The 23,574-nt window shown below is 38.2% G+C and overlaps 1 protein-coding gene across 1 annotated transcript; it reads left to right on the top strand.

The window, feature by feature from the left end:
• Positions 1-411: 411 nt before the first annotated feature.
• Positions 412-23,548, top strand: LOC114035030 (olfactory receptor 1I1-like). Its single transcript, XM_027850957.1, is given in 4 exon segments — positions 412-781; positions 784-1,342; positions 4,940-5,026; positions 22,597-23,548. Coding segments are annotated over 4 exon segments (1,968 nt in total).
• Positions 23,549-23,574: the final 26 nt, after the last annotated feature.

Consider the following 23,574-nt stretch of genomic DNA (forward strand, 5'->3'; position numbering starts at 1 on the left):
TCTTATCAGATCACTGTCGTCTCTCTCTGTTGTTGGCTGTAAGAGTGGACCTACCATGCCTGTAGTGTCTCCTTCATTTCAGTGCTCAAAGGTCGCTGACGCTGAGAGCAATTTCAGATGGTGGTCATAAAAGGTTCGTTGCTAAATTTGATTGTTCATGTTCCAAAGATGGTCTGAACTGGAAGGAATCTTAGAGGTCATTAGATCCAAGTTCTTTGCCTTGCATGGAGGGAGATTGAATGTGGAAATATGGACTTGTCCAAGATCACAAAGATAATAAGTGGCAGACAGGAACAGAATTTAGAAATTCTCAGTCACAGCCTAGGGTTCTTTCCATTTCATATACAAAGATAACTGTATTTTCATGTCCTGCTCTTCTCACTTATCTTTCCCAGCAGAAAAATCAGCCCTATGGTACCAGGAAATCAAACACAATTCACTGAATTCATCCTCCTGGGATTTTCTGAGAAGCCAGAGTAGCAGGGTCCCCTCTTTGGGCTGTTCTTGGGCATGTACTTGGTCACCATGGATGGAAACCTGCTCATAATATTGGTCATTGGCTCTGACTCTCACCCTCACACTCCCATGTACTTCTTTCTTTCCAATTTGTCCTTTGTGGATATCTGTGTGGTAACCACCACAGTCCCCAAGATGCTAGTGAGCATCTTGACACAAAACAAGGCCATCTCCTATGCTGACTGTCTTATCCAGATGTACTTCTTTTTGGTTTTTGTAGTTTTAGACATTTTCCTCCTCGCTGCAATGGCTTATGATCATTTTGTGGCTGTCACCCTTTATGCTATGCAGCCATCATGAGTCCTGGTATCTGTAGCCTACTGGTTCTGCTCTCCTGGATAATAAGCCTTCTAGACTCCGTCCTTCACTGTCTGATGGTAACACAGATCTCCCTCTGTACAGACCATGAAATTTATCACTTCTTTTGTGATCTTGCTGAGGTTCTAAAACTATCTTGTTCTGAAACTCTCATCAATTATGTCTTGATATATTTTGTTGCTGCACTATTGGGTATTCTTCCCCTCACAGGGATCCTTTTCTCTTATAGTCAGATCTGTTCTTCCATTTTGAAAGTCCCACCTGCTCGGGGTAAGTATAAAGCATTTTCCACCTGTGAATCTCACCTCTCTGTTGTTTCCTTATTCTATGGCACAGATTTTGGAGTATATTTGAGTTCCTGTGCTACCCGCTCTTCCTGGAAGAGCACTGTTGCCTCAGCACTGTATGCTGTAGTCACCCACATGTTGAGCCCTTTCATCTATACACTAAGGAATAAGGACACAAAAGAAACCCTTAGGAGGCTCATTAGCAAAATAGCCTCCTCTCAGTGATGGGGCTGGTTCCTAGTCCTTGGAATAAGGCAATAGTACTTCTGAAGAAAGTATTAGGAGGCAGAAATGTTTGATTTCTCACTTCTTCCCCCACTCAAATCCATCCTCAATTTAGTCACTAAAGTGATTTTCCTAAAGTACAAATATGACACTATTACCTCTCTCTCCCTGCCCCTACTCCACACAGTTCAGTGAACCCAGTGTCTCCCTGTCAACTCTAGGGTCAAATACAAAAGTTGCTGTTTGACATTCAAATCCCTTCATAACCTAGTGGCTAATAAATTAATAATAAAATTAATTAAAGGGTTTGTTCTATAAAACTTGGACTCAGTCAAAAGGCTTCACCCAAGGACCTAGAAAGACATGTGCAGCCTCAAGGCCCCAGGCTCCCCAACCCTGAGTTAGCTCCTTTCTCCCTTTCTAGTCTTCTAATACCTTACTGCATACCAAGTACTCTTGGCTACATGTACGCTAGCGTCTTCACTGTTCCATGAACAAGACACTCAATTTTTTGGCTTTGGGCATTTTTCTCAGGCTTGTCCCCCTTGTCTGGAATGCTCTCTCTACTCAACTCCACCTACTGGCTTCTTTTGTTTCATTTAAGTCCCAACTTTTTAAAAATCCCATTTTTCCTGGAAGCCTTTCTCAAAATCTCTTAATTCTAGTCCTTCCCCTCTGTTAATGATTTCCTATTAATCCTAATTTTTATGTATTTGTTAGCATGTTGTCTAGACTGTGAGCTCCTTGAGGTCAAGGACTGTCTTTTGCCTCTTTTTGTATTCTCACTGCTTAACAGAGTGCCTGGTACATAGTAGAGACTTAAGAAATGTTGATTGATGAACCTCAAGGTTCCTACTTTACTGGCCCACTCTGCTCTTGACTTTAAATGACCTCAATCTTATTCTTCATGGCCTTTATTCAGGGAGTTTCCACCAAAATGACATCTGCTTTAACATCTCCTGCTTCCACAAGACATTTATCTAGCTTAAGAAAGTGCTGGAAATGGAGTGACAAGGCCAGAATTTTATGCCTCTGCCTACAACTTAAGAGCTGTATGCCTTTGGACAAGTCTCTTAATATATTTATCCCTCAATTTCTCCATTTTTGAAATGGGAATTGGAAGACCAGCACTGCTTATCTGACATGGTTTGTGTTCTGTTCATTAAATCAAATATTGCATAAAAAAGTGCTTTGTAAACTGTGAAATATTGTACAGGAAAGGAAGAAGAAAATGGAGAAAATTGATATGGCATTTAATTTTTGGGAGTCTAGATCCCAGTTCCTCCATTCCTTAGCAGATGACCACTACAAGTTGCTGTGGTGAAAAAAAATCACATGTTGGCCAATGTTCTCATCATGAGCCTCTTTGTGCTTTGCTTGTTACCATAGGTGAAGTTTTTTTTTTAGTTGGACCTGGAAGAACTGGAGCTCTGATGACATAGTCTCTGAAAAACTAAGTTCAGCTCCATTTGACAATGAGACACTGAATGTGTACATCTGTGGAAAATCCAGTTGCTTTCATGATCATCTTTGTCTTCATCACCCTCAAATGTGGGACTGACCATGAGATATTTCACATTATCCTCTATTTTTTCATTCTTTTGGTTTTGTTTGATTGTTTCTTGATTTCTCATAAAATCATTGGCTTCCATTTACTCCATTCTAAATTTTAAGGAATCATTTTCTTCAGTGAAGTTTTGGACCTCCTTTTCCATTTGGCCAATTCTGCTCATTCTTCTCATTCTTCAAAAAGAAGGCATTCTACCTACCAGATTGGCCAACATGACAAAACAGGAGAAGGATAAATGTTGGTAAAGATGTGGGAAAATTGGAACACTAATGCATTGTTGGTGGAGTTGTCAAATGATCCAACCATTTTGGAGAGCAATTTGGAACTATGCCCAAAGGGCTACAAAAATGTGCACACCCTTTGACCCAGCAATAGCACTTCTAGGGCTATATCCCAAAAAGATCATACAAATAGGAAAAGGACCCAAATGTACAAAAAATATGTGTAGCAGTTCTTTTTGTGTTGGCAAAGAATTAGAAATTGAGAGGATGCCCATCAATTGGGGAATGACTGAAGAAGTTGTGGTATATGAATGTAATGAAATATTATTGTGTTATAAGAAATGATGAACAGGCAGACTTCAGAAAAATCTGGAAAGACTTTCATGGTCTGATGCTGAGTGAAGTGAGCAGAACCAGGACAATGTTGCACACAGTAACAGCCACATTATGCAATGACTAATATTGATAGACTTAACCCTCCTCAGTAATATAAGGATCTAAGACATCTCCAAAGACCTCATGATGGAAAATGCTATCCACATCCAAAGAAAGAACTATGGAGTTTGAATGCAGATCGAAGCATATTATTTGCTATTTTTTTTCTTCTGTTGAGTTTTGTTTCCTCTTTCTGGTGGTTTCTCCTATTGGTTCTAATTCTTACATACATCACTAATGTGAAAATATGTTTAATAGGAATGTATATGTATAGCCTATATCAGATTGTGTGCCATCTTGGGGAGGGAGGTAGAGAGGGAGGGAGAGAAAAATTTAAAACTCAAAAGCTTATGGAAGTGATTGTAGATAAATAAAAATAAATGAACTAAAATTTTAAAAAGAAGAAGGTATTCTTCTCCTTAATGGCTTTTTGGACCATTTTTACCATTTGGCCTAGTCTATTTTTTAAAGTTATTTTCTTCAATATTTTTGTGTCTCCTTTAGCAAGTTATTGACTCATTTTTCATGATTTTCTTGCATCATTTTCATTTTCTTCCTAATTTTTCCTCCACTTCCTTTACTTGACTTTTAAAATCCTTTTTGAGCTATTCTGTGGCCTAAGAACAATTTATATTTTTCTTGGAAGCTTTGGATGTAGGAGATTTGATGTTGTTGTCTTCTTCAGAGTGTGTGTTTTGATTTTCCTTATCATCATAGCAATTTTCTATAGTCAGAGTTTGTTTTCTGTTGCTTGCTCAATTTTCCAGCCTATTAGTTGACTTTTTAACTCTGTTAAGGCAGGGTTCTGCTTCCAGGGTGAAGGGAGCACTGTCTCAAGCTTCAGGAGTTTTGCACAGCTGTTTTCAGAGATACTTCTAGGGACCTGTATGTTTTTAGTTCTTCCAAGGTGGTATGATCAAAGGAGAGGTGTTTACTACTCTCCTGGCCTGTGCTCTGGTCTCTGAGCAACCAGAAGCACTCTTTTCTGCCCTGGAATTGTGAGGAGGGTCCCTGCTCCAGTGTGACCACAAGCTCTGCTGCTAGTATTCCTCCTTACCATGGGACTGCCACCCAGGACTGCAACCCAGATCCAAATGTGGGCAAAGCAACAGAGTCTTGCCCCAGTGCTGGTAAAAAGAACCCTGTAATCTCCTTCTGACCAGTTCTTTGACCCCCCCTTACCATCTGTTGGCTGAGAGATCCAGAAGCAGCCGCTGCCACTGCCACTGCTAATTCAATCACTCCCAAGGAAACTCATCTACTTCTAGTGATGTTTCATCTCTCCCTCCCGAGCCATTACACAGGCTATTTCCCATGCATGGAACAGAGGGGAGCCTGTATTTACCTCTGTTTCTTGGATTTCCCAGCTCCATTCATGGCTTAGTTCAAGTGCTAACTCCAACAAGAATTCCTGATTTACCGGGACTTCCACTTCCGGGAACCGAGATGATGGAGTAAAAAGGTAGATGCTCTCACCCTCCCCTATCAACTTCTGAAAACCCAGAAAATATCACCCCAGAAAAAACCCTGGAAGAGCTGAACCAGAAGAAAGATGGGGAACAGCAGTACAGTAGCCCAGGTAGCTAGAGGGATTAATGGGAAAGGCCCCTCTTACCCTGGGGGAAGGGGAGCAGCATGGAATGGGAGTTGACCAGCCAGCCAGTGGAAAGACCCACTTTAGCACACCAGGAGGAGATTCTGGTGCCTTGACATTCTACAGCAAATGGGTCTTCCAGTGCCTCAGCAAAAATAAGGGAAGCAGTACTACAAAGGACCCCAGACAGATAAGCATGCTGCAGCATTCATCTGAAAGGAGCTAAAGAAAACAATCTAGAGTTGCCCAAAAGTTCCAGCCTTGCTGATTCCAGCCCAACACCAGGTAAGCTGTGAGAGCCCTACAGCCTCCAACTGCCAACCAGGAGGAGATCCTGAAGCCCAGGTGGTCGAGAAGACAAACACCAACAGCTGGACCTCCAAGTGCCTCAGTGAGGGCAGGGGAACTGGTGGAAACCAGCTCAGAAAACCACCAGATGCCTCAGCATTCTACAGCAAAGGAGTGTCCCTCAGTAGAACTAAGGGAGGCAGTACTGCAAGGGGCCCTAGGCAGATAAACACCCTGCAGCACCCATCTAGAAGGAGCTAAAGAAAGCTAAAGGAAAGGAAAAGCAGGCAACCTAGATTTGCCTGAAAGTCCCAGCCTTGCTGATTCCAGCCCAACACCAGGTAAGCTGCCAGAACCCTACAGCCTCCTATTGCCAACATAAGAGGCCCCAGCACACAAAGCCAGTGACCAAGACCTAGGTTCCCAACACTAGAGGCTTGGGTCAGAGCTCAATCTCTTTAAAGGCCAGGGAATAAGGAAACACCATGAGTAAAAAGAAACATACCATAGATACATATTATGAGAAGAGTGAAGGTCAAGACAGAAATTCTGAAGAGGACAACATTGTCAACAAACCCACATCTGCAACATCAAAAGGGAATATGAACTGGTCTGAAGCCCAAAAAGCCTTCTTAGAGGAGCTCAAGAAGGATTTTAAAAGTCAAATGAGAGAGGTAGAGGAGTCCTTAAAAATGCAATTGGCCAATTGGGAAAAAAGTACACTGAAGAAAACAAGTCCCTAAAAAACACAATTGACCAACTGGAAAAAAAGTGTACTGAAGAAAACAAATCCCTTAAAAATACAATTGGCCAATTGGAAAAGAAAGTACAAAATCTAACAGAAGAAAACAATCTGTTAAAAACTAGGATTGGACAAATGGAAACTAATGACTATGAGAGAGCAAGGACCAGTCAAACAGAAACAAAAAAAAATGAAAAAAAAGATGAAAACATAAAATACCTCATGGATAAAACAACTGACCTGGAAAATCAATCCAGGAGAGACAATTTAAAAATTATTGGCCTACCTGAAAATCATGATGAAAAAAAGAGTCTGGACAGTATCTTTCAGGAAATCATAAAGGAAAGCTGCCCTGAAGTCCTAGAACCAGAAGATAAAATAACTGTAGGATGAATACACCGCTTCCCACCTGAAAGTGATTCCAAATTGAAAACGCCAAGAAATGTAATAGCTAAATTCCAAAATTACCAGATTAAAGAGAAAATACTGCAAGCAGCCAGAAAGAAACACTTTAAATATCATGGAACCCCAGTCAGGATTACACAGGACCTTGCAGCTTCTACATTAAAAGACCATAGGGGTGGAACATGATATTCTGTAAGGCAAAGGAGCTTGGGTTGCAGCCAAAGATCAACTACCCAGTGAAAATGAGCATGATTTTTCAGGGAAGGAGATGGATATTCAATGAAATAGGGGACTTCCAAACCTTCCTGATAGAAAGACCAGAGCTCAACAAAAAATTTGATCTTCAAGTACAAGATTCAAGAAAGACATAAAAAGGTAAATGGGACAGAAAGATACAATATGTTGTTAATAAGGGCAAACTGTTTATATCCCTACAAGGGAAGATGACACTTAGAATTCTTGAGAACTGTATTGTTGTTACACCCGGTTAAAGGAGTATACATAAAGGAGGTGGATGTAAGTTGACTTTGATGTAATGATAAAAAAAATCTAATCAAATGGGTTAAATGGATACAAGTAAGTGGATTAGCCTGATCTAAGAAAATGTGCTGAGAAAGGAGGAGGCAGACAAGGGTAAATTACATGACAGGAAAAGACACAAAAACCTGTTAGAGCAGAGGTAAAGAAAGGAGGGGGATGAGCATTGTTTGAACCTTACTCTCATCAGATTTGACTCAAGAAGGTAATAACATAATCAGTTAGGTATAGAAATCTAACTTGCCCTATAAGCAGTAGGAGGGAAAAGAGGAAAGAAAAGGGAGGGGGATAGAAGACAGGGAAGAAGCAGTAAGGGTAAAGGGGAAGAAAAGGGAAAGGGTTAATAGAGGGTCGGTGGGACTGAAGGAGGAGGTGGACAAAAGCAAAACACTAGTGAGAGGGGGAAAGGAGAAAGGAGAAAATAAGCATAAACAGGAGGAAAAAATGATGGAGAAAAAGACACAGATAGTAATCATAACTGTGAATGTGAATGGGGTGAACTCTCCCATAAAATGGAAGCGGACAGTAGAATGCATTAAAAACCATAATCCTACAATATGTTGTTTACAGGAAACACATTTGAAAAAGAGTGACACATACAGGGTAAAGGTAAAAGGCTGGATCAGAATATATTATGCTTCAGCTGAAGTAAAAAAAAAAAGCAGGGGTAGCAATCCTGATCTCAGACAAAGCAAAACCAAAAATAGATCTTATCAAAAGAGATAAGGAAGGAAACTACATCCTGCTAAAAGGCACCATAGGCAATGAAGTAATATCATTACTAAACATATATGCCCCAAATGGTATAGCATCCAAATTCTTAGAGGAGCAGTTCAGGGAATTACAGGAAGAAATAGACAGCAAAACTATGCTAGTGGGGGATCTCACCCTCCCACTCTCTGAACTAGACAAATCTAACCATAAAATAAAATAGAAAGAAGTTAAGGAGGTGAATAGAACATTAGAAAAGTTAGGTATGATAGATCTCTGGAGAAAATTGAATGGGGATAGAAAGGAATATATTTTTTTCTCAGTGGTACATGGCACATACACAAAAATTGACCATGTACTAGGGCATAAAAACCTCATAATCCAATGCAGAAAAGCAGAAATATTAAATGCATCCTTTTCAGGTCATGATTCAATAAAAATTATATGTAATACAGGGCCATGAAAAGATAGACTAAAAAATAATTGGAAACTAAATAATCTAATCCTAAAAAATGATTGGGTCAAACAACAAATCATGGAAGTAATCAATAATTTCATTCAAGAGAATAACAATAATGAGACAACATACTGAAAACTTATGGGATGCAGCAAAAGCAGTTCTTAGGGGAAGTGTTATATCTCTAAATGCTTACATAAATAAAATAGAAAAAGAGGAGATCAATGAATTGGGCATACAACTATAAAAACTAGAAAAAGAATAAATGAAAAATCTTCAATTAAACAACAAGTTAGAAATATTGAAAACCAATGGAAGAATTAATGCAATTGAAATTAAGAAAACTGTTGAACTAATAAATGAAACTGAGAGCTGATTTTGTGGAAAAAAACAAAGTAGATAAACTTTTGGTTAATTTAATTTAAAAAAAGAAAGAAGAAAACCAAATTACTAGTATCAAGAATGAAAAGGGTGAAGCTACCACCAAGGAAAAGGAAATTAAAACAACAATTAGGAATTATCTTGCCCAACTATATGCCAACAAATTTGACAATCTTAGTGAAATGGACACAAATTTACAAAAATATAAATTGCCCAGATTAACAGAAGAGGAAATAAAATACTTAAATAACCCCATCTCAGAAAAAGAAATTGAAGAAGCCGTTGATGGATTCCCCAAGAAAAAATCTCCAGGGCCTGATGGATTTACATGCAAATACCATCAAATATTTAAAGAACAATTAATTCCAATATTATATAGACTATTTGGGAAAATAGGTGAAGAAGGAGTCTTACCTAATACTTTTTATGGTACAAATATGGTGCTGAGACCTAAACCAAGAAGAGTCAAAACAGAGAAAGAAAATTATAGACCAATTTCTCTAATGAATATAGATGCAAAAATTTTAAATAAAATATTAGCAAATAGATTATAGCAACTTATCACAAGAATAATACAGTATGACCAGGTAACATTTATACCAGGAATGCTGGGCTGGTTCAATATTAGGAAAACTATCAGCATAATTCATCATATCAACACCAAAACTAACAGAAAGCACATGATCATCTCAATAGATGCAGAAAAAGCTTTTGACAAAATACAACACCCATTCCTGTTAAAAACTCTAGAGAACATAGGTATAAATGGAGTCTTCCTTAAAATGATAAATAGCATCTATCTAAAATCTTCAGCAAGCGTGATATGTAATGGGGACAAGCTAGAAGCATTTCCAATAAGATCGGGGGTGAAACAAGGATGTCCATTATCACCACTGTTATTCAATATCATACTGGAAACATTAACTTTAGCAAAAAGAGAAGAAAAAGAAATTGAAGGTATTAGAATAAGCAACGAAGAAACAAAGCTATCACTCCTTGCAGATGACATGATGTTATACTTAGAGAATCCTGAAGAATCAAGTAAACAACTACTTGAAATAATAAACAACTTTAGCAAATTTGCAGGCTATAAAATAAACTCACATAAATCATCGGCATTTCTATATATTACCAACAAAGCCCAACAGCAAGAGATAGAAAGAGAAATTCTAATTAAACTTACTGTAGACATTATAAAATATTTAGGAGTCTACCTCCTGAAATAAACCCAGGAACTCTATGAACACAATTACAAAACACTTCTCACGGAAATAAAGTCAGATCTAAATAATTGGAAAAACATCAGTTGCTCATGGATAGGCCGAGCTAATATAATAAAAATGACAATTCTACCTAAGCTAATTTACTTATTCAGTGCCATACCAATCAAACTACCAAAAAATTATTTTGTAGAGTTATAAAAAATAGTAACAAGATTCAAAAGGTCCAGAATATCAAGGGAACTAATGAAAAGAAATGCAGGGGAAGGTGGCCTCACCATTCCAGATCTTAAATTGTATTATAAAGCAGCAATCATCAAAATTGCTTGGTACTAGCTAAGAAATAGAGTGGTAGATCAGTGGAATAGGTTAAATATGCAAGACACAGTAGTCAATGACTATAGCAATCTATTGTTTGATAAACCCAAAGGCTCCAGCTTCTGGGATAAGAACCCACTATTTGAAAAAAAAACTGCTGGGAAAACTGGAAAAGAGTATGGCAAAAACTAGGCATAGACCAAAATCTCACACCATATACCAAAATAAAGTCAAAATGGGTTCATGATTTAGATATAAAGACTGATACCATAAGCAAACTGGAAGAACAAGGAATAGTTTACCTGTCATATCTATGGAGAACAGAAGAATTCATGACCAAACAGGAGATAGAGAACATTACGAAAAGCAAAATGGATAATTTTGATTACATTAAATTGAAAAGTTTTTGCACAAACAAAGCCAATGCAACTAAGATTAGAAGGAAGGTAGAAAATTGGGAAAAAATTTTTACAACCAGTCTCTCTGATAAGGGCCTCATTTCCAAAATGAGAATTAAGTCAAATTTATCAGAATGCAAGCCATTCCCCAATTGATAAATGGTCAAAGGATATGAACAGGCAGATCTCAGATGAAGAAATTGAAGCCATCTATAGTCATATGAAAAAATGCTCTAAATCACTATTGATTAGAGAAATGCAAATCAAAACAACTCTGAGGTACCACATCACACCTATCAGATTGGCTAACATGACAAAACAGGAAAATGATAAATGTTGGAGAAGATGTGGGACAATTGGAACACTAATGCATTGTTGGTGGAGTTCTCAAATGATCCAACCATTTTGGAGAGCAATTTGGAACTATGCCCAAAGGGCTATAAAAATGTGAATACCCTTTGACCCAGCAATAGCACTTCTAGGGCTATATCCCAAAGAGATCATACAAAAGGGAAAGGGACCCACATGTACAAAAATATTCATAGCAGCTCTTTTTGTGGTGGAAAAGAATTGGAAATTGAGAGGATGCCCATCAATTGGGGAATGGCTGAGCAAGTTGTGGTATATGAATGTAATGGAATACTATTGTGCTATATGAACAGGCTGACTTCAGAAAAACTGGAAAGACTTGCATGGTCTGATGCTGAGTGAAGTGAACAGAACCAAGAGAATGTTGTACACAATAACAGCCACATTGTGTGATGACTAATATTGATAAACTTAACCCTTCCTGGCAATACAAGGATCTAAGATATCTCCAGAGGCCTTGTGATTGAAAATGCTATCCACATCCAAAGAAAGAGCTATGGAAGTTGAATTGCTATTTGTTTCTCTTCTGTTGAGTTTTGTTTCCTCTTTCTGATGGTTCCTCCTACTGGTTTTAATTTTTACTTACAACATCACTAATATGAAAATATGTTTAATATGAATGTAAATGTATAGTCTATATCAGATTGTGCGCTGTGTTGGGAACAGTGGTGGGGAGGAAGGGGGAGAAAAATTTTAAACTCAAAAGCATTTGGAAGTGATTATTGATAAATCAAAATAAATTAATAAAAAATGAAAATTAAAGAAAATTCCTGATTTACCCAATTGTTAGTGGTTATCCCCCACTCCCACCAAATTTACTGCATATATTTTATACTTACTTTCCTATGTACATCTTGAATTTTACCTGCCCCCATAGAATATAAGCTGTTAGAGAGTAGAAACTGTTTCACATTTATTTTTGTATACAAAGTACCTAACAATACCTGGCACATTGTAGGCACTTAACAAATTCTTGATATGGATTGACCTTTTCTTTGGTCTTTTGATTTCTCTTATGAATCCTAAAATCATAGGAGAGATCTGGGAGGTCTTCTACTCCAGCTACTTATATCATGGAATAATGCTTTCTAGTTGTAAAACATCCCTAAATAAGGTGTCATCCATCTTCTACTTGAATTCTTTCAGTTACAGAGAATTTCTTACCAAATAAAGAGGCAATCCCCATTATTTAGCTAATTGCTTCAGTTTTGAGAAAAGTCCTTATGAGAATGAGTGAAAATCTACCTCCCTGGAACTGCTACCTCTTGGTACTAGTAGTATCCTCAAAAGTCATATAAGAAAAGCTAAAAGAAAAGAGAGGGCGTGCCTACAAATCTGTCTATTCATAAAGGTAAATAGGATAAGAATTTGCAGCACTAGAAAGAATAGCAGTTGAAACAATCAGAAGTAAAATAATCAGTCTTAATTAAGAAAGAATAGGACTCATTTCCTCAACTGTCAATTCCAGAATGTACAAGTATGGCCAACAAACAAAATAAATTATAGCTATGATAGGTATGAGGTAAATTTGACCTCATGGATTTCTCTGAAACTTGTAAGAATAAACATCTATTACTGGAATGTAACTCTGAAAAGGTATAGCTTGTTTCAAAGAAGTAGTATATGTATCCAGAGGGGCCTAGTTCTCACCCCCAAGAAGTAAATTGGGCCAGACACCTAGGCTATTGAACCATGAATTGCCCAACATGGGAGGAGGTTGATGTAGCTTTGAGATCCAGCCCCCAGTGAACTGCCATTAAAAGTAGGGAAATTCAGAAAGTGAGAAATAGGGGGAAATAAAGAAAAAGGACTAAAATTATGACAGATCTCGGGGGAAAAATAATCAGTTAGACCTTTAACAAAAATAGATAAACCAACAGGAAAAATATTAAAATAAAGATGGGAAAATATTATCCAAGTTAGGGAAAAGAGTTTACATATCTATGAATAAATATAATAATTTCAAGGAAAACTAATCCACACCTGATGAGGCAGAGGACTTTGTGAATTGGGAAGAGAACATAACATCACAGAAGGATATTCCTGAATAGTATAAATGAAAAAGAAGAATTTAAAAAGTGGAATTTATTAAAAAAATTAAAAAAAGAAACAAAATAATAAAAAAAATAAAAAGTGCAATTTATTATTTGCACAGCCATAAAAATGGAAGAATTGAAAAACTAGATCCACAATGACAAGAAAAACAGAATGGGAATACAAGTACACTGAAGTGAAGGACACTTTGGAAGAAGAGAAATAAAAAGCAATAACATGAAAAGAAAGCATGACCTCCATATGAGCAAAATGGCTTTCTCTTATAGACAGGTTGTGTAGAGACAACTAAAAGATGATAGGATCCTCAGAAGAACACATCAAGAAGAAAAACCTGAATACAATAATGAAAGAAATAATACCAGAAAAATACCCAGAACTTCTGAACACAGAAAATAAAGTATCAATCAAAAGAATCCATAGATCACTTCCAGGAAAAAAAATAAATTTTAGAATTCTTCTGACAACCACGAAATTCTCCAAGAGAAATAACTTCAAATATAAAGGAAAAGATAATTAAATAACATGATACTAATATGCACCATCACCACGACAACCCCAAACCTCAAAAAGGAGTAGTAAATGTGGTGTAAAGAGCAACAGAGCTTAAGATGGAGCTCCACATCATCTACGCACAAATCTTAGCCTAACCATTAATTAAAAAGATGAACGTGCATAAAAAAAAGTGTCTTCAAAACATTCTGAGATAGAAAACCAGACTGATCAATTATTTGCTTCTTCAACACCCCAGACAACATAAATACAAGAAAGGCCAACAACTACAACAACCAAGGACAGCAACAGCAGAGGAGAGATCCTTAAAAGGTGTTTTCCTAAATAAATAAAGAAAAATTCTAAAAAAAATATAAATCAAAGTCCTCTCCAGCTCTCCAAAGTCTAACTACACATTAAATGCAATATAATAGTGAAATCAAGATAGGCAAGTATGAAGAATACAAAGAAATATAGAAAAACCTTCATGAAATAATACAAAGTGAAAAAATAGAACTGGAAGGACGGTGTACCTCCTAATTACTATCATTTATGAGTAAAAATGATTGAGAATGACTGGGTGAAAGAGCATAATAATTTAAAAGTAACTTGATCAGAAATACTACTGTAGCTCATCAATTTAATTAGATCTCCAGTCCAATTGGTGGGATTACAAGTTACCAACTTTTGTTTGGAGGTAGCTGAGGAGCACCTCTCTATAAAAGGTTATGCCTACTAGGACCTAATTCAGATGACACAGGAATTTCTGATTAGTGTTTAACTGGAGTGACTCCCAAGCTGCTTGGCTGGCTTAGACTCAAAGTGACAAACCATTGACATAAAATCTAACCCTTTGCACTGAAGACTTAAGAGCACATTATTGTCTCTTTTCTTTTTCCTTTTGCCCATTTGATCTTTCCCCTGTTCAGAAGTTGAACCAGTATATAACTGGGCAAGCCTGGGTCTTGCATAAATAAAATTGGGCCTGAGCACAGCCTTGCCCCAATTCCCTTGGCAACTGGAAATGGCTATCTTGGAGCCATAATAAAATTACAAGCTCTAACCCACAAATTTCTCAGCACAGAACAGAAAGTAGAATTCCTGAGATTAACCTGACCCAGCCTAAGCAACCAGGACTTTGATAGAGTTCTTCAAGAAGCATATGGTGGGGCCAGCTAGGTGGTGCAGTGGATAAAGTTCCAACCTTGGAGTCAAGAGGACCTGAGTTCAAATTCAGCCTCAGACACTTGAAACTTACCAGCTCTGTGACCTTGGGCAAGTCACTTAACCCTGATTGCCTTGCTCAAAAACAAAAAAAAAAAATAAGAATTTAAAAATTTAAGAAAAAAAAGCATATGGTGAAAGCACATATGTGATTGTCAGAAATGGATGGAGAAGATAGTTCACAGACAATGCCTGTAGATCACAGAAGACAAGAGAGTTTGGGTTCCTAGGCAACATGGTCCCAGAATTGCACTTTCTTTCCAAAGAGGGAAGATTTGCTAGGCTAAGGTTAACTCGAGGATAAGCCTGAATTTGAGAGTTCCCAACTTTAAGGGAGAAAAGGGGATTGCTTCCATACTTCTTGAATGCCATTCAGTTTTGGTGATTGAAAATAACCCAAATGACCACTGTAGCTGAAGGACTGAAGTCACACGAGCAAAAGGGATTTAAGAGCTTTGCATCTTGCCTCCACTACCCTCAATGGAAAGGGTATTGCTTGATTGGTGACCCCCAAAGTATGTTTCCCTTCCTGAGGGTGTCAAAACCACAGGAAACTATGTAGGACTCTATGGGAAAGAACAAGCCAGTGGAATGACAGCAGGTTTGCTCCTGAATGGTATTCTCAAGTCCAGTTACCTTGAAAGTGTAGGATGTGACTACTATAAGCAATGTATTTGCTGCATCTGATTATGAGCTCCAAAGCAAAATGGTTTGAATATTTAAAATGTTTTCAATGCCCATTTATAGGTTCCTGTAAGTCTTTGCTTCTCCTGCATTTTCTCTGGGATGAAAAAAAGGTTGCTCCATATTTCATTCTAATTTGTTATCTTGAAGTTTTGTACGAGATCTTGGCCCATATAGGAATTCAAAGCATGAACTACACTGAAACTTGATTTTGAATTTTTCTTAGAATAAATTCTGAGACATGGTCAGAAAAAGTAAAAGAAGGAAACGTGATATTTGGGGGTTCATTTCCCAGGACTGTGCCAATTGCCTGTCATTTTTGGTAACTTCAGGGGCCTCTGGACCACATCTTATAATAATAAGAAGAAGAAACAATAACAAAAAATGTATAAACAAGTTTAGGTTGTTAGTTCCCTTTACATACAATCACGAATGTAAAGGGAACTAACAACCTAAACCTTGATCCTAACAAAAAAAAAACCATATTATGTAGAGGTTCTTATCAATATTTTGCTGATTCAGAAATTGAGGATCTAATAGATTAAATGACTTTCACAGAGATACAAAGCTAGTATTTATAAAAGGCTATATTCAAACCCAAAACTTCCTAATCAACAGCAAGCACTCTATCTACTACACCATACTCCTTCCAATGACGACTTGGAATTACTAAAAATTATTGATACTTTATGTATTCAAATGAATTGTTTTAAATAGAGTTGCCAAGCAAGTTTGATTAGTTGTGTTAAAGTTCAATGTTGAGAGTTTAAGAAAACAATTATGTATTCTTTTTAAAAAAGATCTTGACCAGCCATAATATTGAGCCAAAAATAATTCGATGAAATTCAAAAGGAATAAATGTGTGGTCTTAGACTGATGTTCCAAACAAATTAATTTCATAAATACAATGTGGGGAAGGCAAAGTAACAAAGACAGTATGTATGGGGACCAATTAAAGGATGTGGAGATGTTGGTCATAAGAAAAGAAAATACTTTAGTTAGAAATGACAGCTGTCTTTATTGGTTTGAAATTATCTCATGTGGAAGAGTACTTAGACTTATTCTGCTTGGCCCCAGAAGACAGAATGAGGACAAAATGAGGAAGCTCCACAAGGAAGCTGATTTTGGCTCAGCAGAAGTAAAATTTTCCTTGCAATTTAAACACTACAATAGTAGAATGTGATACCCTGAGAGGCAGTGGATTCCTTGTTGGGAACATAGTAGATGATTCAGATTGTCCTGAAGAACCTCGGAGGTCCCGTCTTGCTCAAGATATTCAGTTTGGTAACTTCCCAGGCAATGTTGGACAGCTCTCATTGTTAGGAAATTCTCTGCCATAATGTCCTGCCCCATGGGGGTTGAACTGCTCAGGAATTGGAAATCAATTATGTTATTTTCCTAATGAAGAGTTTGGGGGATCAAGCCTCTTAGGCACTAGAAATTTCAAATATTCTTCCTGTTCTTCCACAAGTCCAGATGCCAGCCATCTCAGGCCAGGAGGGAGTGTGCTTGTGTCTCCCAGAGATATCAATCCAACTGCCTGAAACTCTACTTTTTCTGGGATCCAGAGTTTCTGCCTTCTTTGTCCTCCTCTCCAACAGATGCAGTCAGACAAATCTGCTCTCTTGGTGACCTTCAGTAAGTAATTCAGTAAGGTAGGAAGTGTTGGGAAGGGAGAGAGCAAAAGAGGAGGTGGGAAGTAAGGCAAAAGAGAAGCAGCCTGTCATTCAGAAACTCAAGAAGATTCTCCCAAAGCCAGTATAGCTCAAATCACAACCTCATGCAGGCAAAAGAACAAGAAAACCTGATCCACTCCAGGGTTTACTTGAAAACCCAGAGTTCACCCTAGGAACATGTTTGGAGAGTAGAATAAGCCTTACACTCTGAGTCAGATTCAAGTCTCATCTTTGCCATTAACTAGAAATAAGACCTTGGTCTAATGCCTTTTTTTTTCCTTGGGCCTTGAACCACAAGATAGAGATAAAATATTCCACATTAACTTCATGATGCTTTTTTCAGAGTCAAATGAGATCATCTTTGTGGGATTTTTTGGTGACCTTAAATCATTTCAGAAAGAGAAATTTTTATTTTTGTCATAATAGAAGACTTGTGAATTGATTGTGATCTAACCCATCACAGTCAAGTATAATCCAAACACCAGGGACAATCTTTAGCCAGAAGTAAGTCTCAGATGCACCAATGGGAAGCCTAGTGAAGAGAGAGGGGTTATGTCATTACTCATAGACATGGGGTACTGAGCTATATAATAAGGTCATTTTCTTACAAACCATAGATGACTCCTATATTCCCTAAATCTACAGACCTCTGAATGGTGCTGGAGGCTGAGCTTATCATTCAATGCAAGGTCACAGGGTCATGGAGAGCGGGTGAAGGCAGGGGAGATGATGGAAAGATTGCCTACCTTCACAGCAGCTGATAAGTATCCTGAAAGCATTTCCCATGATCTTTAGGTAGTCAAGAACATAGGGAGTTTTTAGAGGAGGGGCTAGACTGTGTAGGGAGAGTGTGAAGAAGAAATATATGATTAGGACATAGGCATAGACTCCATACTATTTGGAGTACAGTACATCAATGTACCTGATAGCTAATTGTCCTTTTACAGCCATTATGTGATATATAAGCCATCACTGCAATATCTGGGCACATTCCTGAGATGGTCTTAAATTCACCAGGAACAGCTGTCTCTTTGGCACACAACAGTTCCTACTATTCTCTACCTACATCCTAATGTAATTTTTATTGATTTTGTCATCTTTTATCTACTTTGTCTACTTGGTTTTTTTTCTTTTCTTTTTCTCTTTCTCATAAGAGTTAGACCAGATAATCTGAAATTCTGATTGTATTATTTCTAAATGTATTATATTTATTTTGTTCCCTCTTCTACCTCTCCTTTCCACCTTCTATTCCTATGCCCATTCCTCTGCATGCTCAGACTTTTACTCAGGACACTTGTAACACAAACACAAAAATCAACAACCAAAATTAGGCAGAATTCTACTATGAGTTGGATCCAGGAAGTATTTGGTACGAGGTGGTTTGATGGTATATGATGCAACCATATAATGAACTAGAGACTCAGATCAGTTGTCAGTTGGTTACTGCACTTATCTGCCTCCAAGGATGTGGGGAAGGCTGGGGTGGGGAGAAAAACAGAGAGAGAGGAGCCCAAACAAAGGCTAGAAGGGTTTTAAAGAACAGGTAAGATTGGATATGAATATCATGATGAGAAAGGGAGAGACAACTGCTTTCAAGTTTTTGAAGGGTTGTCAGAGAGCAAGACTACTGATAATTCATGGAAATTGCAAAAAAAATAATATTTAGATTTGATGGAGGGAAAAACTTTCTACTAATTACAGCACTGGGATGTTTTAAGAAGCATAGGCAGACATTACAACATGCCTAGGAGGAACTTCAAGGGGATTCCAGAAAGGGGAGAAAAGCACCATGAGGAAAAGGACTTCCAGAAACTGTGCTACGCCTTTGTAACAAGTGCTCTCTAAATTTGATTCCACTCTCCCCTGCACAATCTCTGTACTTGTGGGAGACTATATCACTGCCTTTTCTTTTTCCTTTGGAGGGGTGGGTGATTTTCTACAAACTGTTTGTACTATTCAACCTTAGTAAAGGCTTCTTTTTAGAAATCAATTGTCTAACATTGATATCAATTAAAAAGTCAACATAGGAAGCACATTGGTGTAAGTTAATAAATATTGAAGTTTTTAAGTTCATAAGTATTGGAGAACTATACCTAAACATCTCATGGCTACCTCTAGAACCTTGAAGGAAGATGATTGTTGTCCTCCTGGATTCAATTTGCTGGTCTGAGTGTGGGTTTGTTGAGTAACCCCAGAGTATATCTTACATGTGTGAAAAAGACTTGAGGGTCTTAGTGGGGGATAAACTAAATATGAATCAGAACAGACTTCCTTTGGGCTGGACAAGACAACCCTTCTGGGTCAGTCTTTTGTCTTACAAGCCTTCAACTCCCGCAGGGTCTAATCTTGCTACTACCACCAACACTACCACCAAAATGAGGAAGAAACTGCTTTTCTTGATCTCTCCAAGTATTCTCTCTTTGGATTTTCAAGGTATCTGCCTTCAATAGATATATGCTCTGCTCCTGCCGCTTTTGGATTGGTAGCTATCTTTAGGTATTTGAAAGGCTAGAAAGAGGAATTAGACCTGTTTTCCTTAACCTAGAGAGGACATGGCAAAAAAAGACAAATTTGGACTTGATCTCAGAAAACAAACAAAGCAGCAAACAAACTTCTTACAGTTAGAGCTTTCCAAATGTGGAATGGGCTCTATCAGGATGTGGTGGGTTTCTTCTCATGGCAGGTCTTCAAGAAACATCTGGAAAATGACCTTTCATCACCATGCCTATTGTGTTTCTGATTCTGTGAATTTCAAAGTCATGATTCAGTGCCCAGGGCATTCTCACCCTCAGACATCATTCTCCCATGCCACCCTCCTTTTCCTATTCATGAGTTCCTTCAGAGAATTCTGCATTATGGGGAAAAGCTCAGATTTGTCACTCTTCATTCTCCTCTTGTCTGTGCTTCTAAGTCTCCCAACTCTATCACCATGCCCTTATACTAGTACTTTCCCCTTCCTTGCCTCACCTCCCTTATTTCCTGAATTTTTATCCCTAGCACTTAGCACAGTGTCTGTCATATAGTAAATGTTTGTGTTGGGGTTTTCTTTTTTTGATTCTTAAAACAATATTGTTGTTGTTACTGCACACAACATTCTCTTGGTTCAGCTCATTTTATTATTTCATACAAGTCTATCCATGTTCTTCTAAAACCATCAAGCCCACCATTTTTTTTTTTTTGCTTAGACATTTGGGGTTAAGTGACTTCCCCAGGGTCACACAGCTAGTAAATGTCAAGTGTTTGGTCTGATGCTGGATTTGAACTCAGGTCCTCCTGACTTCAGAGCTGGTGCTCTATCCACTGTGCCACCTAGTTGCCCCAAGCCTACCATTTCTTATAGCACAGTAGTATTCTATCACAATCATATGCCACAACCTGTTCACCCATTTACCCACCTGATGGGCATCCCCACAATTTCCATTTCTTTGCCACCACAAAGAGATTTTAGTGAAGTATCAGGATATCAAGTAAATCCCCATAAATCACCAGTATTCCTATATATCACAAACAAAACCCTGCAAGAAGAGATCCTAAGAGATGCCCCATTGAAAGTAACTCTAGACAGTATAAAATACATTGGAGTACATCTGCTAAAACAAACCCAAGAACTCTATGAACAAAATTATTTTTAAAAGGTTTTATACAAATGAAATCAGATGTGTATGTTTAATAAATGTCAGCTGCCTGCCTAACCATGCAGAAAGAGCTCAGTATGTGCCTTTCATAGGCAAATCCAATTTGTCATGGGTCATGGGAGGAGAATTCTCATGTAGGTTAAAGTTGGACTAGATGAGTTCTGGAGTATCTTCCAATTCTGAGATTCGGTAATTCTGGAATTTTCAGAGAGATTCATTTTCTAGAAATACTGTCCCTTTGATTCAGACTGTTCCTGACTTCTCTGGTTAATATAATGAACATACCAGGTGGCCTGTCCTTCTTTGAGGTTGTTAATTTTACCCTAAAATCTTAGGTGAAGACCTAACTCCATTTTCTCTAGAAATACTTTACTAGAGTGAATAGTCCCATTTTAACTTGAGTCTCTCTTCCATCCATAATATTGTTACCCTGGGCCACATTTTTTTTCTTTTTCAAAAGCACATACATCTTGGAAAGGAATGTAAAACATAGGGTCAGCTGATATGGACTTTAGAATATAGAACGTCAGAGTTTTGAGGGGTTATAGAAGACATGTCAGAAGAGGAAGGTGTTATTACCTGAAACTCCCAGAACCCATTCAAGGCTGATGGAGCAGAGTCTCAGAGAGGTGCCCTTTCATATATACAGACATCGGCTATCTTGGGGGAGCCTCATCCGTAGCAACACAGGCTCACCAAATACTTAAAGGATGTATCCACCACTGACTACTTGTAGCTATAGCATACAAGAAAAGGGAAATCCACACAAACCCATAGACTTCCTCTTCATACAAGACTGTAATTAATTTAAAAATTATCTGAGAGTTTCTAGTAGACAGTAAATTCACTATGAGTCAGCAGAAATACTGCAGATAAAATAATCTAAAGAAACCTTAGCCTCCATTAAAGGAGTCATAGCTTCCATTAGGAAGGAGGTGATAATCCCATTTTCTGTGACCTTAGTCAGAACTCATCCGAAATTCTGTGTTCAGTTCTGGGTACCACAACTTAGAAATGATATTGATGATCTAGATAGGATGGAAAGGATGGTAACTAGGATTGTGAAGGGCTTATGATGATTAGCTGAAGGAATTAGAGTTTCTTGGCTTAAAGGAGAGAAAACATATGCATAAGGCTTGCTGTCTTCATATATTTAAAGGGATGTTATGTGGGAAAGAGATGAGAGAGAAAGGCATATTTTGGCTCAATAGAAAGGAAAATGAAAGGAAACCCAGAGTGGAATAAGCTCCCTCAGGAAGCTGAGAGGTTTCCTATCCATAGAGGTCTTCAAGGAAAGGCCAGATGCCCAATTGCCAGGGATATTTTTGTGCCAGGATTTTTTGTAGATTAAAGTTTTGTATTGTGTGTCCTAAAAGGTCCCTTCCATTTCTCTGTGATTTTATGATTTCAGTTGAGGATTGGATATCCCACACACTTCAGTTATACCAGATTGCTGTCCTCTCTCTCTGCTGTTGGCTGTAAGAGTGGACCTACCATGCCCATAGTGTCTCCTTCATTTCAGTGCTCAAAGGTTGCTGATGCTGGGAACAAATGTAAGATAGTGTTCATAAAAGGTTTGTTTCTAAATTTGATTGTTCATGATTTAAAGACTGTCTGAACTGGAAGGAATCTTAGAGATCATTAGATCCAAGTCTTTTGTCTTGCGTTGAGGGAGACTGAATGTGGAAATACTGATTTGTCCACGATCACAAAGATAATAAGTGGCAGAGACAGGGACAGAACTTAGAAATCCTCAGTCACAGCCTAGGGTTCTTTCCATTTCATATACAAGGATGACTGTATTTTCATGTCCTGCTCTTCTCACTTCTCTTTCTCAGCAGAAAAGACAGCCCCATGGTACCAGGAAACCAAACACAATTCACTGAATTCATCCTCCTGGGATTTTCTGAGAAGCCAGAGCAGCAGGGCCCTCTCTTTGGGCTGTTCTTGGGCATGTACTTGGTCACCATGGTTGAAAACCTGCTCATAATGTTGGCCATTGGCTCTGACTCTCACCTACACATCCCTATGTACTTCTTCCTTTCCAACTTGTCCTTTGTGGACATCTGTATGGTGTCCACCACAGCCCCCAAGATGCTACTGAGCATCTTGACAAAAAACAAGGTCATTTCCTATGCTGGTTGTCTTGCCCAGATGTACTTCTTTATTGTTTTTGTTGGTTTGGACAATTTCCTCCTCACTGCAATGGCCTATGACCGTTTTGTAGCTATCTGTCACCCTCTCCTCTATGCAGCCATCATGAGCCCTCAGCTCTGTAGCATACTGGTACTGCTCTCCTGGATTATAAGCTTTCTAAACTCCCTTATTCACTGTCTGAATGTAACACAGCTCTCCTTCTGTGCAGATCATGAAATTCAGCACTTCTTTTGTGATCTTGCTGAGGTTCTGAAACTCTCTTGTTCTGACACTCTCATCAATTATGCTTTGATATATTTTGTTGCTGGACTATTGGGTTTTCTCCCTCTCACAGGGATCCTTTTCTCTTATATTCAGATCTGTTCTTCCATTTTGAAAGTCCCATCAGCTCATGGTAAGTATAAAGCCTTTTCTACCTGTGGATCTCACCTCTCTGTTGTTTCCTTATTCTATGGCACATGTTTTGGAGTATATTTGAGCTCTTCTGCTACCCATTCTTCCTCGAAGAACACAGTTGCATCAGCAATGTTTGCTGTGGTCACCCCCATGTTGAACCCCTTCATCTATACACTAAAGAATAAGGACATAAAAGATGCCCTTAGGAGACTCATTAGCAGAATAGCCTCCTCTCAGTGATGGGGCTGGCTCCTGGTCCTTGGAGT

This window comes from Vombatus ursinus, unplaced genomic scaffold (genome assembly GCF_900497805.2).
Source record: "Vombatus ursinus unplaced genomic scaffold, bare-nosed wombat genome assembly UNPS02009173.1, whole genome shotgun sequence".
Classification (NCBI taxonomy): domain Eukaryota; kingdom Metazoa; phylum Chordata; class Mammalia; order Diprotodontia; family Vombatidae; genus Vombatus; species Vombatus ursinus.